Genomic DNA, 19,361 nt, shown 5'->3' with positions numbered 1-19,361 from the left:
GTTACTGACCTGGTAGCCTGGCTGCAGAGAGATAATCCCATACAGTTTATGACAAAATTTGATCCGAAGTGATTGATGGCCCTAATCACGACCTTTTGACCTCCCGCCCCTCCCCCCCGGAAGCGTGTAATGAGCGTGACGAATCGCATCCGGAGAAGGGGGGTGGGAAACCCCCCGCGTGTCGAATTGCATCCTGAGAAGGGGGGGGGGGGTGAACCCCGGAAGCGCGCCATCTGTTGCTAACCGTGTCGAATTGCATCCTGAGAAGGGAGGGGGGAAACCTCCGGAAGCGCGTCATCTGTTGTTGGGAAAAAAAAGTTTTTAGAGGGAGGGGGAAACCTCCGGAAGCGCGCCATCTGTTGGAGGGGAATAAAAAAGCAGAGAGGTGGAGTCCGTCACAATTTCTAAGGCACAGACACAAGATGGATTTCCTTCTGCAGCCCAGCAGCGTTCCTGTGTCCGATGAGATCTGCTCTCCCAAAGAAGAAGGCTTTGAATATGACATATTCAAATACAGCATATTTACTATGGAAGACCTCGATCCGGACCTTATGACCCTACCGGAAATACTCCGGAAGTGTCTAGTCATTTTCAGACCTGTTGCGTCATGTTCCCTAAGCACAGCGGTGATGCAGCAGATGATTCTGTGATGTATAGAGAGACAGAGCGGATGTAATTTTACTTTCTTAAGCTGCACCGGCGTTTGTAATGGAAATAAAGAGTGACTTCCTGTAGAGATTTCAATAGTATTTTATTTTCCTATAATACAGACGCTGTAAAAAAACCTTTAAGATACACCATAGCTTGTGATGAAAAGAAGAACTTTCTATCCGCTTGTAACCTACAGGCTGCCTATGTGTAAAAAACGAATAACTATCCCTTAGTGAATACTACTTTTCCTTTTGAGAGACTGAAAAACAAACCAGCGACAGGCGATCTTGTTTCACACACACACACACACACACACACACACACACACACACACACACACACACACACACCCCGCGGGCCAAGGAGGAGTTTTTTTCTTCAATACTTTAACAATAAGTTTTCTCAATAGATAGAAAACGATGACGCTGAGGAGTCAACATCCGATATTATCATTGCTTGTAACCCGGTAAATAATTTCGTACATCTCCCCATAAAACAAGTCTTAGCGGGGAAAAAAAGCTCATATTCGAATAAGTTTATTAAAGCACCCCCCTCTGTGGGAAAGAGTCAACCATGAGGCGAGTTTTGTCAACAGCAAGAACAACTGTTGCCCATAAAGTAAAACAAATATCCGCCTCTAAGTCGTATTTTACCGTTGCAGAATGTGGAAAACAGACAGCCCTCACAGGAGGCACCCAGGGGCCCACCTCACACACCATAGTTAAAATATTTAAATTTCAACTAAATTTGTAGTAATGATCGGATTTCCTCACTTATCTACACCACACTCCTTGTCCTTGATTTCTTATCGTTTCTTATCGTTCCTCTGTCCCTTAATAGAAACCACATATATAGAAACTATCCTCCCTTTCAGTTGTCTTTTGCACTTCCATATCGCAAAGCAGTTACTGTAGGTTATTTTCTGCTTATGCATTAATGTAATTAATTAACTTATTTATCCTTAAGTAAGGTAATGACTTGAGTTCTAATGCTTTTTGTCTCTTGAGTTAGCTGTCAATGTGGGATTTTTTTCCCCTTTTGTCCAGTTAAAGCTGCCTTTCATTCTTCAGCACAGCTTAAGCTCTAATAGGTAAGCTTTCTTGTAATTTCTTAGTTCTGCAGGCTTCTTGAAAGACATCCGAGACTCTTCTTTGGATGCTGGCTGCCTTTTGTTTTGTTTTCTGTCAAGATGATCCCACACTGCTTCGATTATCTTGACAGAAAACAAAACAAAAGGCAGCCAGCATCCAAAGAAGAGTCTCGGATGTCTTTCAAGAAGCCTGCAGAACTAAGAAATTACAAGAAAGCTTACCTATTAGAGCTTAAGCTGTGTTGAAGAATGAAAGGCAGTTTTAACTGGACAAAAGGGGAAAAAAATCCCACATTGACAGCTAACTCAAGAGACAAAAAGCATTAGAACTCAAGTCATTACCTTACTTAAGGATAAATAAGTTAATTAATTACATTAATGCATAAGCAGAAAATAACCTACAGTAACTGCTTTGCGATATGGAAGTGCAAAAGACAACTGAAAGGGAGGATAGTTTCTATATATGTGGTTTCTATTAAGGGACAGAGGAACGATAAGAAACGATAAGAAATCAAGGACAAGGAGTGTGGTGTAGATAAGTGAGGAAATCTGATCATTACTACAAATTTAGTTGAAATTTAAATATTTTAACTATGGTGTGTGAGGTGGGCCCCTGGGTGCCTCCTGTGAGGGCTGTCTGTTTTCCACATTCTGCAACGGTAAAATACGACTTAGAGGCGGATATTTGTTTTACTTTATGGGCAACAGTTGTTCTTGCTGTTGACAAAACTCGCCTCATGGTTGACTCTTTCCCACAGAGGGGGGTGCTTTAATAAACTTATTCGAATATGAGCTTTTTTCCCCGCTAAGACTTGTTTTATGGGGAGATGTACGAAATTATTTACCGGGTTACAAGCAATGATAATATCGGATGTTGACTCCTCAGCGTCATCGTTTTCTATCTATTGAGAAAACTTATTGTTAAAGTATTGAAGAAAAAAACTCCTCCTTGGCCCGCGGGGTGTGTGTGTGTGTGTGTGTGTGTGTGTGTGTGTGTGTGTGTGTGTGTGTGTGTGTGTGTGAAACAAGATCGCCTGTCGCTGGTTTGTTTTTCAGTCTCTCAAAAGGAAAAGTAGTATTCACTAAGGGATAGTTATTCGTTTTTTACACATAGGCAGCCTGTAGGTTACAAGCGGATAGAAAGTTCTTCTTTTCATCACAAGCTATGGTGTATCTTAAAGGTTTTTTTACAGCGTCTGTATTATAGGAAAATAAAATACTATTGAAATCTCTACAGGAAGTCACTCTTTATTTCCATTACAAACGCCGGTGCAGCTTAAGAAAGTAAAATTACATCCGCTCTGTCTCTCTATACATCACAGAATCATCTGCTGCATCACCGCTGTGCTTAGGGAACATGACGCAACAGGTCTGAAAATGACTAGACACTTCCGGAGTATTTCCGGTAGGGTCATAAGGTCCGGATCGAGGCCTTCCATAGTAAATATGCTGTATTTGAATATGTCATATTCAAAGCCTTCTTCTTTGGGAGAGCAGATCTCATCGGACACAGGAACGCTGCTGGGCTGCAGAAGGAAATCCATCTTGTGTCTGTGCCTTAGAAATTGTGACGGACTCCACCTCTCTGCTTTTTTATTCCCCTCCAACAGATGGCGCGCTTCCGGAGGTTTCCCCCTCCCTCTAAAAACTTTTTTTCCCCAACAACAGATGACGCGCTTCCGGAGGTTTCCCCCTCCCTCTAAAAACTTTTTTTTCCCAACAACAGATGACGCGCTTCCGGAGGTTTCCCCCCTCCCTTCTCAGGATGCAATTCGACACGGTTAGCAACAGATGGCGCGCTTCCGGGGTTCACCCCCCCCCCTTCTCAGGATGCAATTCGACACGCGGGGGGTTTCCCACCCCCCTTCTCCGGATGCGATTCGTCACGCTCATTACACGCTTCCGGGGGGGAGGGGCGGGAGGTCAAAAGGTCGTGATTAGGGCCATCAATCACTTCGGATCAAATTTTGTCATAAGCTGTATGGGATTATCTCTCTGGCTGCCCCTGGGTGGGTCCGGGATGGGCGTGAGGTTCTGGGGGCGCTCCGTCTCTGGGCTGGGGCCCGGGCCAGGCCTCGGGGGCTTGGGTCCTGGTTGGTGTGTTGCCGGGGTTGGGGGCGGATGGGTGCATGGGGGCCCAGCCCTGGAGCGGGGTGCCGCCGGTGCATCGAGCCACCTGGGGGGCTCTTCAGCTGGTGGGGAAGATTGTCACATCTTGCAGGAGCTTTCCTCTCCTCAGGGGCTCTCTCTGCAGGAGGGGGAGATACAGGAGAAGTGGAAGAAGATCTCAGCCTGGGTGTTTATTGTCTTATGTAGTCTGGAAGAAGAGTGGATGGTGGGGTGGGTGCAGTTTTCTCTGTGGTGGGGTTGGGTGGACTGTCCCGGGCTCTGTGGGGCCGGGAGGCGCTGCTGCGCTGGGCCCCGGTCTGGATGGGCCTGGGCCCCTTTTCCTGGCGGGTCGCGGAGTATGGGGGTGCCTACTGGGGTCAGCGGGGGAGCTGGCCCCAGGGAGGGGTCACTTGCCCCTCCCTTCCTTCCCTCCCCATCTCCAGCTGCCTCCCTCTTCCCGCTCCACCACAACCACCCACACATGCAGGACCTTGGAGTAGGGGTATGTCACCAGGGTGCAGAGGAGGCCACCCCCCCCCTGTCCCCTTCTGGCTGCCTCTGCCTCAATTTTATCCCACAACTTAGACATTCACATTACTCACACTCTCATTACACATACATATAGGATCTTGGGGGTGGGCACGATACACGGAGTCCAAAGTACCATCAGGGTGTACACCCCACCCCTGGCGTCGTTGCCCACCTCTCAATGTTAAATACACATAGACATTCAGGGCTAGCAGGAGGGACCATGCGCTTACCTGCTGCTCTCTGGCAGGTAGCTCCATGCCCTCCTGGGTTTTAAATGCACCTTAGAACACACATGCATCAACACTACAATGAGCGGGTGGAGGGAGGTTTGGAGTCTTCTCTCACCCCCATTCTCTGCGACCTGCTGGAGCGGGGGGGCTAGGAGGAGGAGTTGGCCGTCCGACTGCGGTCTGGAGTGTGGGGCCTCCCTGCTGCTGCGGAGTCGGGGTGGTCTGCCTCTCCCCACTGCAGGGAAAAGGGTAACACCACCTGGGTCTGGGTGCAGTTCCCCCCTCCGGGTACCTAGACCCGGTTTGTAGAGTACGCTTGGGGAGTGTGATCGTGTGTACAGCGTCTCTTTATGTCTGTCTCCACGTTGGTTGAGTGTGGAGTAAGTGCATATGAGAGCATGAGGGTGGGAATGGATGTTTGTATATGTGTGTGCCTGTATGTCTGTGTCTATATGTCAGGTTGGGTGTCAGGCGCCACCTCTCTGGGGACATCTTAGGCCCTCCAAGGTTTGGAGGCCTATCTCCCCCCACCACCACTTCCCTGCCAGTGGCGGACTCCCTCAGACATCGGTGCGTTGGTGGTTCTTTGTGTCTGGGGATGGGCGTCCAGGTATACACCGGCTCACTCCTTGGCGGCCGCTTATCGGGGCCTGGAGCCCGGGGCTCGCTCGGGCCACTTCAGAGGTGGGGTGCCCCCGGCCTCTCGGCCTGGGGCTCGGTCACTCAGGCACGGCTGGCTGCCGGCGGAGCTCACGGGCGCGTCACTGCTACTCCCCCTGGCTTCTGCTCCGCAGCTGCTGAGTGAGCCCTCATCTGGGACTCTCCTCAGCTCTGGAGTTTTGATCTCCTCCATACCTGCTTCATGCCCTGGAGGACGGGGCTGTGGCCCCCCCACACCCTCTAGCAGATCATTACATGAAGGAACCTTTAAAAAAAACAAAAAAACAAGCGCGTCCATGCTCACAGGTGTACACATGGGTGATCACACCCACAAACTACACCCTTTTTGGCTCCTACCTCAAAGCACACTGTGTTCTGTTGATCTTATGTGCTGCACAATAATGTTTAATATTTAGTATTTACTGTCATATTCCCATATATCATTGTGATGTTGTTTATTCTATTACTCTCGTTTTCTTCTGCTTGTTTTCTTTTTTCTTTCTCAGCAGGTGATCCAGGTGATCGATATATGCATTTTTTTTCCTGCTTATTCTGTTGGTTTTTGGTTTTTGCCCTTCTCCCCCGTCCCTCTTCTCAGCTGTTTTTCTTTCCCTCTTTCTTTCTCCCCTTCTTTCCCCCAGTCAAGTCTGTCCCGTATTCAGTAAGTGAAAATAAAATGAACAATAAAAGGTGAATCAAATGGACCATTACGGCAAGGCTGGGATGGTCAATTTGGTAAAGTAAATCCGTTGGGCATCTTTCTTTGCCTTTAGACAACAATTCTGATGGCAAAAGAGCCAAACGGGACAGGCAAAAAAACCCAAAAAAAACCCCAACTCCATCAATTATGCATATGGATTTTTTGCGTTTACATCAACCTGTTCACCCTGTCTTTACAGGACTACCACCATAGACTGATTTGTGTGACAGAGAGGGAAAAGACTGAGATTCCGGTCCAGGCCATTGGGCTACGTGCTATTCTTGACTTTCCGGACAAGATTAACTTGCCTGTCTGTCCTGTGAAAGCTTCAACTTAGAAAACTCACTTTGTTTTCAACATAGGAAACAGCAACGCCGAGTTCAGGCTTCATAGGGAGAGGTGAGAGCCAACCCAAGAAGGGCTGTCTGTCTGCTTTCTATATTAGGTGATTTTCAAAGTTAACTAACTTATGGCTCCTTAAGGTTGTACAGAATTGATAAGTGAACAGAAAACTTTTGGCTTACCACCTTATCAAGAATTACATAACAGAGTGTTGGGTATACCTCTAATTAGACTTTGCAGTAATTATTGTTAGCTAATTAGAGGTTCTCTTGAATATTTCAGTTTCTAAAACAGTCACGTATAATTCCAGACCTTTTTCAGCGACACTTACCTACATCAAGTTGACTGGAAATGGAGTATAATAATAATATTCTGTTGTTATCTTTCTGTGAAACTTCAAAATATAAAGAAGCACTTCCTTGTTTATTCTTGTAACTGTCAGAGCCATGAATGGAAGATTTCTCCAAATCTTGTCAGTAATCAGCAGTGTCAACTAACAGAATACGTTTTTTTCCTTTAATCACAATGGTGAACACTGGAATAAGATTCTGTTTCTCTAGCTGTGGTGATGCTGAAGCAGAGACCAGTGATGGCACAAACAAACACAAAACTATGGTCACATGAATGTCATCTGCAGGAATTCCCTGCAGGCAGATATGAAGACAGCTTGTTTTATACTCTTCTTTGTGTGTATCTGTGTGTTTTAGTGTTTCTGTCACATTTCCAGTCTTAGCAATGTTTTCTATTCCCACACCTGTCTCTAGCAGACAGATTACTGGGGTAATCAAAGTATTTGCTCATCGTCTTTTTTCTGTCTTCTTTTTGCTTCTTGATCTAAACATGCGTGTTTAAAAAAGTGTGTATGCATGAAAATAACTGGTTTTGCATTTAAGATTCATGACCTTTTGACTTAAGATGTAACAGATGAGTGCATATACACACATGTTACATCAACGGAGTAACATTGCTAAATATCTGTCTGCAGCATGCTGTAGCAGAAAGGTTCAGTATAGGGTTACATTTAATAAGAACTCTGAGTCATGCTAAGCTAAGCTGAGTCCTAGAATAAAATTATGCCAAATGAGCTTAATAGGTCCCCTTTAATAAACAAGTCCATTTGTATCCCAGTGCAGTAAACTAATGAATCATTCATCCCTTCTTAGTTTACGTAATGTTGTTGCTGGATAAATGGTTGTTTTGATACAGGGTGATAATTTTATTCTTTTTTAAATTTGTGTTATGATGAATCTACTCATTTGTGATAAACTTGTTAAATGTGTTTGTGACTGATTTGCTAGGCTTTAGCCACACTTACACCAGACCGCAGCTTGATGCACAGCAGCCACAGGATTTAAGGGTAATCTTAGTTTCCTTCACAATTATCGAGACTCTTTAACATCAAAAGCAAAAAGATGAAGCCTTTGACTCTTCTGGTACATGCACAAGGGGATCAATTAACCTTGAATGCATAAAGTTGCTGGCTTTTTATCCTGTTCAGCAGAAAATGCAAGAGATAATTTAACTGGAAATTAGTGGTTTTAAAGTCTTCATCTCACCTCATTTTAAATATCTCATATCAATTTAGAGAATAGTAGTGCAATTTTAACCTAGGTGGGTTCTCAGGATTTAATGGTACGCTACAAAGGGTTCAGTGTAGTTTCATAAGAAGCTCAGCTCACAGCAAGCCACATACAGTTATGAAATATAATTCATTCTGATGATTGAGCACTTTGTCTGCCACATAAATATTGCACACTAAAAATAGCAATAGCAAAAAATGACTAGCTGATAGTTAAGTGGATTAATCTCTGAGATGCTTCACTCACAACCAAATCAGACTTATTCCTGACCCAAAGCGGCCACATCAAAAGCTCATTTAAAGCTAATTTCATCTACCTGGCACTGTATCCTGCTGTCTAAGGAGAATAATTCCGTGGTGTTTAACAAATGCAGTTGAAGAGCTTTGTGGCATGCAAGAAACTCCAAACTTATTAGCTATTTAACACCTGGGTGGATATTTTTTGTGTACTAACTCTATGTGTGTCTGAACTTGGGTGAATATGAGGGAGAATCTGGCTGCATGGTGGGTAAACACTCATTCAGTTATCAGTAATAGTCCTTAAAGTCTACGGTATTCTTCTTATGAAAAACTGTCTGTTTATTACTGGATTAACTGTTCTGACTGTGGTTGTCGTTTTATGTCTGTGTTACCATTCCCTGGAACTCTTGATTTAGCTAGATAGCTCTCTATATGTTTGTATTTTAAATCTTTTTTTTTTTAATCTTCAGTTTTTGCGTGACCTTAAAGGAGCAAGGGTGCTGTGTGGCTACTTAAACTAGCAGGTTTGTTGTAGGAGGGACAACAGTATTCAGCAGCATTAAGCCTTTATAGTTGGAGAGCCAGCCCCGATCCAGAACACCACTTACAGCCCATCAAGAGACTATCATTTTTAATTTAGCACCTTTCCCTGCCTCCCTCACTCTCATGTATGTTTCAGTTCAGCATGCTGCAGAAGTCGTTATTCTGCTGAGCTTTAGCATAGGCTAGCAGACACAGTCTGTGTGTTGCTGTTTATTTTAGTATGTGTTGATTTGCATGTACATTGCACGATAGCACTTAACGCTGGAATGGTTCCTGTCGTCATTTAAAAGCTGGTGCAGCTTTAAAAAAAATAATATTTTGCTTAGCTGAGTTGTTTTTCATTATGGTAAGTTAGACAGGGCTTGTTCTGTCTTAAGAGTCAGTGGAGACTCATCTGCTCCAGTACACCCCCATCCACCCATTGCACTCCCTCTCCTGTGTCACTTCTTGCTGGTTTAAATGAAAAGAAGGACAACTCTTGGGGAGCACTGAGGCATCTGCTTTAACGGAGCTTTAGTGCTGAGGGGGACTTGAGTATAGCAGCTTTTTGAAAAAACAGCACACACATACAAACAGGAAGCAACTGCACAACACACACATGCTCAAGGCTGCATGCTCACACACGCACAAACACACACTGCTGTTTGTGTCGTAATCAAAGGTAGCTGAGAGGTCTGTGAAGTTCCACTGCTGTGTACATAGAGAAATTATGTGAAGAGAAAGCAAACGAGGGGGAGAAGGGCTGGTGGACAGAAATGATGAAAGCTTTGCAATAAGCTGCAGCTCTCCCTGCCTGTCAACTGCTGTCATAGCATCCGGATGCTGGGAGATAATTGCTTTTTCTTTCTGGATCTCCTAGTTCGTCATTCTCGCTGCCTCATTTCCTTCTATCACTCATCCTCCGTTTTGTGTGTTCTCTTTTCTTTTCTTGATTCTACTCGTTCCAATGATATCACATCATTTTGTAGACTTTCTAGCAGAGTAAAAGAAAAGAATCGGCCTCCCTTAGGACCTCTGCCAGGCTACTTTTCTATTCTTTCTCTCTGCCTCTGGGTAGATGATTGAGATCTCTGTGATAATTGGCCCAGTGGAAGCCAACACGGGAACTCCTTGAATTCTAATGTGTGTCTTTACTGTCTGGAACGCTCAGTCATTGTATAGATTTTACCAGCGTACATTCGTCACAGTCTGGTTTGGTTGGTTTTTCTGTTTCTGGTCAAAAAGGCTGTGATCACTTGGTGAAGAGTAAGTAAAGAAGTCAGATTGGAAGCATTGTGCTACAAGTGAAGCTTTTGCGGTACTTGCAAATAAGGCTTTTCAGGTGCCAGTTAATCAGTTCTTCTCACTTGTGTTAAACCTCAGGGCAGAGATGGATTAAAACTGTCCTATCCAGTCTGCAGTGAGCATAAACCTAATAGGATCACTCATCTTATGAAACACATTTGCTTATCTGTTGTGTTCTGTTTCTTTTAAAGAGTGTTCATAGATTTACTCACATGTTACTGACCAATAAAACTGTCCTTAAAAACTGAACGTTGAACGAGGAAAAGAAAAAGAAAAACCTCAGGTGGTGTTTCTGTGTAATTTAAAACTCCTATGTCTCGTGTTAGCTGGAATTAAGATGATGCATACAAAATAAAAGAAATGGATTCACAATATTCAGATCTTACAGATGGGTAAATGATATTTGACATTTTTTCTGCATGCTGTGTACACTGTTTCTCAACATCTGTTGTTGGTGTGAAACTACAGATTTTAAGTTGATGGCCCCATAACTTTGGGTACTGTTTGTTAGCAAAACTACATCCTTGTTCCTTTAAACACTGTTGGATTCAAATATCAGCAGGAGCATACTTATGCCATTCCAAACCTCAAGATAAAGTTTTCCAGTATCAGACAGGAGTCACATTTCTAATCCTTAACTAATTTAGAAATTGGATTTCGCTCACTATCCAGCAGGGAAACCTTATCCCATTCAAATTATTATTTGTGTAAACCTAATTTAAGAGAACTTGTTCTTTTGTTGCAATACATTGTGCATTCTTTGTGTTTGATCCAAAAGGCATGAGGTACAAAACTGAGGGTTCAAAGAAATCATAAATGGCAAGTTTCCATGGCTGTCAGTTCACTTTAATCCCATTTTCATTTCATTTCAAGAAATCTCCCTTAATTTCACTGCTTTATGGTTAAAACATCAGAAAAAGACACAAATTAGTGTTCAGTCTTTAGAGTTCAGAAAAAAACTTTAACCTTGGTATACAAATACAGAAAAGAATAAGTAGAGTGTTTGTGCAGACTAAGATGCCCGTCCTTCTGCTTTGAATGTAAACAAACACATGTTCAATTTACATATGGCCTTATTCTTGGTGGCTTTATACAAAACCTAGTTTTGCATTGTACTTTTTGTTGCTGGTTATTGTTGCTCTTTGCTGCACTGTTGGCAGTGTGCACATATGATGGGACCCTGTTTGTCCTGCAAAATGAAGAGACTGTGGTTCTTCTGGCTTCTTGAAATACTTGAAAGCATGTTTGCCATACCCACACGTATGTGTGATGTACTGGTATTTTAATCATATTTATTTTCCACTTGGTGTTTTTTGACATTGTAAGTTTCCCACTATTCTCCACCCGCATTCATGTCAAGACACTGAGATGTTTAGATAAATGAAGTGAAAGGTTTCCATGAATGTCAGGCAATATTGTGAATAGATTGACTCAAACTGAGCACCACAGTTATTAAGTTAATTTCTTGTGGCCTATATGCCACCACGTCTGTGACACTCTGTGTCTCATAATAAACATCGCAGTGTCTTGTGCTCAGGAGCAGATGTGTACATTAGCCTGCATGGGCTTTGTGAGGAACTGAACATCCATCTTGAACCTGATTCTAGTTGGTTGGATAAGACTTATACCTCACTGTCCAGTACATGCACAGTGTCCCTCACCAACAGGAACAATATCCCTCTTCAGTACCGCTGGACTGTGTGGTTCAGCCAGCAAGAGGACCTAAACTTACTGAGGTATTTATGGACACATGCAAAATGTTTTAAGAGAGGCTACAGAGGAATATGTTTGTCACAAGACAAGTTTGATCGTTCTGTCTCTACGTAGCAAGTAGAATTCTCTTCAGTATTATGTTTCTTTTTTATCACAGCATGTGTTGCCAGAAATAGCTCAGGTACTCATCACGTTTTTCTGTCAGCAGCTCCTTGTTCTTCTCCTTGCTTCTTTTTCTCTTTGACCCTCCTCATTCACTCTTTGTTATACTTTTCACCTTCTCACCCTCCCTGTTTCTCTCTAGGGAAGGCTCAGTGCTTGAGCAGGAGGCAGAAGGAGAGCGGGAGCACTTGCTTTTTCCTGTATTCCTGCAGTTCCTACAGGAATACAGCTTTTGGCCTTCCCAGATAGCTGCATAACTGTGGAGCCTATGAAGTTTTTAATGTGTATCATATGTTTTCATCACAAAAATATTTCCCTTCTTAATATCCACTTCATTGTCTTTGTGGATCTTTCTGTAGGACATGTATTGCTGTATGGCATCAAAGCTGCATTGCTGCTTTGAGAACAGTGTTGAATCGGTTAATCACATCTGAGCTTAAAACTGTCACAAAGAGTTAAAATTCAAACCTGTTTTTTGCATTTAAACCCCGTGTGACTCCTCGGTAACAGTAGGCTCCCAGACTGGACTGTTTCTGTTCAGGGACCTTCAGACAGAATGACCCATTCTGATACCCCCACCCCCACCTTTCTCTGTTAGTGTCGTCTCTCCTCAACTCTGCCCAGTTCCCTGGACAGATGGAGAGAGGACACAGATGAAAGACAGAGGCAGAGAGGATGAAAGTGTCATGGTGAGAGAGAAAACAGTCTGTAGACCAGTTACTACACAATGTTTGAGAGGGCATTTGAGGAAAAATGGTCAGCAGTCTGTGTATGAATACACCTATCCAGTTACCCACACACACAGAGACAGACACCGGTGTGTGTGTGTTTTTATAGCTAAGCTTGACAAATGAATCAATTGTATTCTTCTTCAGGCTTGTTATTCTAACTTTTGCATTTGTTTCACTAAATAATCCTTCTTGTCTTTACGTGGTTCCGAAGGGGGAAATATTGTCCAACAACATAGCAAATATCACAATCATCTTCAAGCCTGAGGATGCCAAACTATATACTGCGATGTCACAGGTCAGTCCACAGCTAGAAGAAAATTATGATCATTCAGGTTTCACATACACACACATACAGCAGTGCATGTATGTGTATCTTGTAGTGCTGACTGAGATATCCTACAGCTTCTGGATGAAACATGCACATCTGAACTGGTGTACCGTAAAAGCTTAGTTGTTTAAGAAAAAGTAAAAGATAATTCTCCTTTGGTGTCAAAGTAACCAGATACTCAATATTGCTGTATTGAACATGAAGATGTGATGAAGTGCAAAATGCAGTAACTTCCACAGTTATTCTACTTTGGCTGCAGAGTTTGAGATGTACAAACCAATTTTTCCCACTTGTTTAATCATAAAAACAAAAGACCCAATCACACATAGCCAAATAAACAACAGGATTTGAAGTGAGAAGATAATGAACCAAAAGTATTTTGAGTGCATTTATAGCAAACTGACAGCAACAGTTGTTTCCTCATCTCAAACCCTTCGTACACCCCTGGATGTAACTCTTCTTTTGTGTGTTCTTTCAACCTTGCAATTGATTACTTTGACAGCTACAAGCACACCCTATACCCCTGCTGTAAATTGAAAGCTTTAGCTTTCTCATAAAAGAATCTTAGTGCAGACAACTTACAGATAAACAAGTCTTGGTAGCAAACCATGTCTGTCTGTTTGTTAGTTTTTTCAGGGAACGACAGCTCTTCTCCAGTGTATCTGTTTTATGTTCCCTTTTCCTCAACCGTGTGATATTCTCAATCAAAGGAAACAGCACAATTGTTCTTCATAAATCCACCTTCGTGACGATGAACTCACTGTGCCCAAATTTAGTCATCTCATCTAAGTGCTAGTAAAAGATTGTTGACAGTTTTGCATGTGGCCTTCATGTGTGTCATTTGAGCCGGAGGTCAGATTTACATTAATTTTCATGTTTTCTGCGGTGCGTGATGACCTGGTGAGCCTAGGACAAGGACAGAGAGACAGGAGACTCCTGTGCCTTATTTCCTCACTTTGCAAAAAGCCTAAGAAACATATAAAGCAAAACAGAAGACTAGATCTCATGTGGCCTTTGCATTGATTAGAATTAGTACTTTAACGTAATGTAACACCAACCATAATACCCAACTCTACATGATATGTTGCCTTTTCCTTTTTCCATGGCCCTACAACATGTTTTTTGCTTTGTCTTTTCTAGCTTTGTTATCACTCTTTCATCATTTTTGTCTGTTTTCTGCCTTAGGACGTGAATCACGGTTACCCCTCACAGTCAAGGGTAAAGGTATGGGACCTGAACTTGAGTTCAACCATAATGGGATTGAGTTATTAGATTTTTTTCATAGGAGAACAATAATATTATCAAGAGATAAGAAAAACGAGCCAAAACGAACACTTGTAATGGGAGAAATATGTCTCACAAGGGTTACGAATGCATACAGTATGCTTCATAAGTGTAGACTATGATTTTCAAACATGTGCCATGATTTGTGGCTAACTTTTAGGGACTAACAAACATCCTGCTTGTAGTCCTGTGGTTTTTTCAAATAAAGTGGGCATTTCTCCTTCTAAACAAAAAAGAGGAACTCGTCACCCAGAAAAAACATAGATTTTCCAATTACAGGCACCACACAGTAGTCTGTCAAGGTTAACATATGGTTTAAATAAGCTGCTGCTACATCCTGAGATGTTCAGGATTAGTCATTAAGCTAACATTAATGTTAGCCTGCTGTTATTAGAGAATGCTAAGATTAACATCAAAGTGTTATTTCACATTACCTGGATTATATCTATATTCAAATTATGCAGAGATTAGTTAGTATTTAGTCACTTCAGAGTATGATCCACAGTGATGTACAACGTGTTCAACCATCTGCAGCTGAGGTCTGACTCAGTTTGCAAGCAGCAAGTAGCAGAAGCTTAGCCATATGTTAACCTTTATAGCCCACCGTGTAGTATCTGTAATTGGTAAATCTATGTTTTCTAGTAGAAGGGTGTTCTGTTTATTTAGAAGAAGCAAAGCCCAGTTTAACTGGGGGAAAAAAAATCCCACAGGACAGAGGAAGCACAGATGTCCCAGTTTTACACTAGCACATGAACACAGCTTACATTTGTGGATCAGTGCGAAGCTGACAGCATGAAATTTGTCTCAAAACCCCACTTGGGCATGCAACGTGATCTGTGTGTATCAGGAGATTTCGGCACACGTATTTAAGGTTTTGTAAGTGAGCGAGAGTAATGCCAAATATATTATTAGGCATTTGTAATTATAAATATTCATTCAGGTTTAGGTATAGACAGTTGTAAAATAGTTTTGTAGCACGTGCTTGTGAGTCCTCAAAAGTTTCACACAAATCACTGCCTGCATTTGTAAATCATTTACGTTTACGTGTGTGGATCATACCATAAGCATTTGTAAGACATATAAGCTGCATACACTTATGTTCCTTTATAAAATTGCTAGTATGTATGTATAACGCTGCAGATGCAACGTTATGTTAGTTGACAGAGCCTCTGTGGTTATAGTTTATTATACTGCAAGGTGGTTCTTCTGCCAGTCAGCAACAACGTGTAATAAAATCATCTGCAGGTTTTTTTTGCCACTTTTTATGCACACAGCTGATACCACGTACCATCTTTTATCTGTTGATATACTCCATAAAACACATCTGGTAGTTACATGATCATTGTTGGATATTTACTCTTCTGTTTCAACATTAATACACACATGTCTGTGAAGGTTCTCATTAATACACACACTTCATTTTGAGTTTTATGGTAATATATTGCAAACTCTTATTGACTGAGTTTAGCTTATACAGGAAATCTTTCTTCTCCAGTTGCAGTTGTCGAATAAAGGGCTGATTTTGGCCGAAGTTTCTCTGCTGTGTTGTTCCCTCTGGGAGTGCCAGACTGTGGAAGTCACCTTCGCAGTCGGATTTTGGGTTCATTTTCTGAGGACTTGCTGCTAGCTGTGACAGGATAGCCTCAACCACTTACCTTCAACTTTAGGTAAAGCTCGATATATGTATTTTTTTTTCTCTGCTTATTCTGTTGGTTTTTGTTTTTTGCCCTTCTCCCCCGTCCCTCTTCTCAGCTGTTTTTCTTTCCCTCTTTCTTTCTCCCCTTCTTTCCCCCAGTCAAGTCTGTCCCAGCAAGTGAAAATAAAATAAACAATAAAAGGTGAATCAAATGGACCATTACGGCAAGGCTGGGATGGTCATTTTGGTAAAGTAAATCCGTTGGGCATCTTTCTTCGCCTTTAGACAATAATTCTGATGGCAAAAGAGCCAAACGGGACAGGCAGAAAAAAACAAAAAACTTTAGGTAAAGCTGGCGAGGAATGGAGCCATTGCTCTGACAGAACATTTACATGTTACAAGCAAATGTAAAAACTGACTCATGGATCCTTTACCTTCTCTGTACCTATTTTCAGATTTTTCATCTTGTTCTTTTCAAGGTTTCTTTGTCTGTTTAATCTGTCCTACAATCCACTTTGATGTTTCAGAGCTCGACTTTGGGGATGTAGCCTTTGGTATGCTACATTTTTCCTTGGATTTCATCCTTGCGTGCATGATAACATATATTAATATCTTTATATTTTCTCATATTGGCTCTCTCTCTACATATTCCCAGAAACACTTGTGTGCATCCTTTTCAAACCTTCCTTTGTGCCCGTGAACTTCATATTGCATGTCTGGGGAGATGGTCAGGCCTCGCCTAGCATTAGCTTATTTAGAAAGGTTTCTGATGAGTCACGAAAAAATTGGCAAGGTCATACTGCTGGAAATCTTCGTTCAAGGCCTGTGGAATTCACGATCTGCCCGGCAACAGGCTCAGTCCGTACTGTGTCAGATAAATCCATTAAGGTACAATTAATCAACAATTAATCAGAGACCAGAGCTAGCATACCAGTTTTAGTATAATGGTATAGTGCAACAATGCAGCCAACATTAGCTCATGGATTACCAAGATTATAAACATTTTCAAAGTGCACCATGAACACAGCACACATCACTAGAGTTTGTATTGACAAACCACAGGGAAGGGCACTTTTACCAGTCAGACAGAAGCAGGCCTCTTGTCTGGGCAAGACTTGCTATGCTAACACAAGAAAGCTGACCTAGTTAGTTCCATCCGCATTTTTATCAGGCTGCTTTGTTAATAATGGGTAACACTATAAAGCTAAAGGTGAATTTTTTTTTACTTTAACTTCTTTCCTTTTAACTTTAGACACTGGTTTTCCTGTATTTCTCCTGTACTGGTCTTCCTGGCCTCATTGTGTGTATGTATGATGCATAGCAAACTCTCACCTCATACCCACCCCTGTTGCTTGTGATGTGTTTTCATGGTGTTATGTTGTGAAGATTCATGTGCTTTTTGTGCTGAGGAGTTTTTTTTGTTTTCTGTTCTGATACTGAGCTCCTAGTAGGAGCTCAGTATGAGAAGAGTTCTGTTTTTCTCTCCTCCATCTCCCTATTTTGTTGTACATTTCATTGTTTTTCTTTACGCTACCTGTTCTGACCTGCCTACCCGATGTGATGTTTGTGTATTGTATGTATGGTCGGAAGAGGTCCAATTTTGCTGCAGGGAACTGCAAATGACAAATAAATGGCTTCATGATCATCATCATCAGGTGTGTACAGGTGACGTTGTACTCCAACACTGTTGGAACACACAGGCCGGTGCTAGTAGTGGATGTTGACGGCGTCGGGGAGGAAATGCTGTCTTTGTCTATGAAGGCTAGGTTAGACACATTTACATGTGAACATACACAGTCTGTTGAGTGTGAAAACTTACTCAAACGTTCAGTTGCTGAAGTTAGTTTGTGGTAAAATAAATCCAAGTAAACATCCTGTACCTTCCTGTATTTCTGCTTTTGTGCCCTGAGGCTGTTTCATTTGAAAAGATACTCAATAAAAAAAGAATGAATAACAATGATTCATCATCCCTCTACCAAAGGAAAATAGAATACAACCTCTTCTTAGAAAATTAGAGTTTATGTTTATGTTTGACAGAAAGCAGTGGTGTAATGGTGTCTTGGGTGGAGAATATGACACACAAATTCAATGAAATTATCTATGATTGTCTTGATATACTGTACTTTTTACTCATCTCAATTTATTTGTCATTATAGATTAAAAAGGGACTTGTGACACTCATTACCAGCTCAATCTTTGTTTTATTTTATTTATTTATTTATTTTATTCTGGAACTCCACTAGAGCTTTGAATCATTCACAGTTTTAAAAATATATTTAAGTTATATTGGACCATCTGTGCCAAACAAAGCACTTTAGATTCTCTGCTATTAAACCTGTTAGTTGTAAAAGCCCACTTTCTTTTGATTGGCTGCCCCTCACCTGACGTATACACACAGAACTCAAACAAGGGAACAAAAGATCTCTGTAAACTGTAAACTACATGATAGACTGTAATACAGCCTTAATCTGCCACATGACACCTGCTACATATATGTACTTAAGTATACAACTATATACACTGTGGTACCCAAAATGCCTGCTAGCAAACTCTTCTATCATCCTTTTTTCTCGAATAAAGTACCTTTTTTCTGCTAGTAATCTGCTGTGCTTTCAGCTGTCTGCATGTTCTGATGCTTTGACAAGTTGTGAATGTGGTCCATTGAACTTGCATGCAGGTGTCGGCAAATCAGTGGAGGATGTGTTAAATATTCAGAAGCTAATTTGCATTATAATACAATGGAATGTCACCTGCATCATCATTCAGAATAGGGCAGTGGCAATCTGACTTCCTCACGGCAATCACCGTCATTATACTTTTATGAATTCATTCTAATTAATAGAGTTTTGGCATGATGCTGTGCAATTACTTTTTGGTCCATAAATACTCTTCATATCTTTTCTTCTCCACCCATTTCGCTGTTTCTCTTCTACTTGTCTGACTCTCTTCTTTTGTCTGTGTTGATAGGTGTGTTGTGCCTGAGATTGTGGTGGATACTCCAGTGCTGGACTCCTCAATTTCCCCTATAAACAGAAAGTGCGGTTGACCAACTCTAGCAATTTGCCTGCCTGCTATGGCATGCTTGATCAGGTTGGACAGATCCATGCAGCAACAAAAAAAAAAAAAAATTGATTTATAGAGTTTACATGTCTGTGTTAAGAACTGAAGTGAATTAGAGCATACATGTTCCTTTTCAGTCGATATGAAGTAGGAGCGAGGAGACAGTTAACTTAGCATAAAGACCGAAAATGTGAAAAAATACTAACTGGCTTTTTCTAAAGGTGAAGAAAATCGTCATAAGCTCAGTAACAAAAACATTATATCTCATTTGTTTAAAGGATCGTCTTACAGCTTGCCAAAAACACAGTTAATGACTTATTGGTTGCTCTAATTGTCTCTCTTGTCCAGACTGAAGAGATTCTGTCTCAATGTAATTACTGTGTGGTAATGGGGACACATCTTCTTGTCCTCGCTTTCCTTACTGAGCTTTGGTGATGTGTGAAAGTGCTACTTTGAAGATATCTTTTTTTGGATTGTTTAGCCTTAGT

At 41.7% G+C, this 19,361-nt stretch overlaps 1 protein-coding gene across 1 annotated transcript in view; it reads left to right on the top strand.

Moving 5' to 3' along the window:
- The first annotated feature begins 11,200 nt into the window (after window positions 1-11,200).
- The window catches only part of hydin (HYDIN axonemal central pair apparatus protein), a 56,083-nt gene continuing 47,922 nt past the window's right edge, over window positions 11,201-19,361 (top strand). Inside the window, 8 exon segments of the mRNA XM_086297785.1 lie at window positions 11,201-11,219; window positions 11,497-11,695; window positions 15,710-15,849; window positions 16,293-16,368; window positions 16,461-16,701; window positions 17,479-17,579; window positions 18,781-18,821; window positions 18,824-18,903. Of these exon segments, the coding sequence (XP_086153911.1) occupies window positions 11,201-11,219; window positions 11,497-11,695; window positions 15,710-15,849; window positions 16,293-16,368; window positions 16,461-16,701; window positions 17,479-17,579; window positions 18,781-18,821; window positions 18,824-18,903 (897 nt within the window).

Source organism: Aulonocara sp. 'chitande type north' Nkhata Bay, linkage group LG7, assembly GCF_057382095.1.
Source record: "Aulonocara sp. 'chitande type north' Nkhata Bay isolate Kocher_YH1m ecotype deep benthic linkage group LG7, A_spYH_male_GT1.1, whole genome shotgun sequence".
Classification (NCBI taxonomy): domain Eukaryota; kingdom Metazoa; phylum Chordata; class Actinopteri; order Cichliformes; family Cichlidae; genus Aulonocara; species Aulonocara sp. 'chitande type north' Nkhata Bay.
Note: the sequence above shows the minus strand (reverse complement) of the source record. Positions and strands in the feature narration are given on the sequence as shown.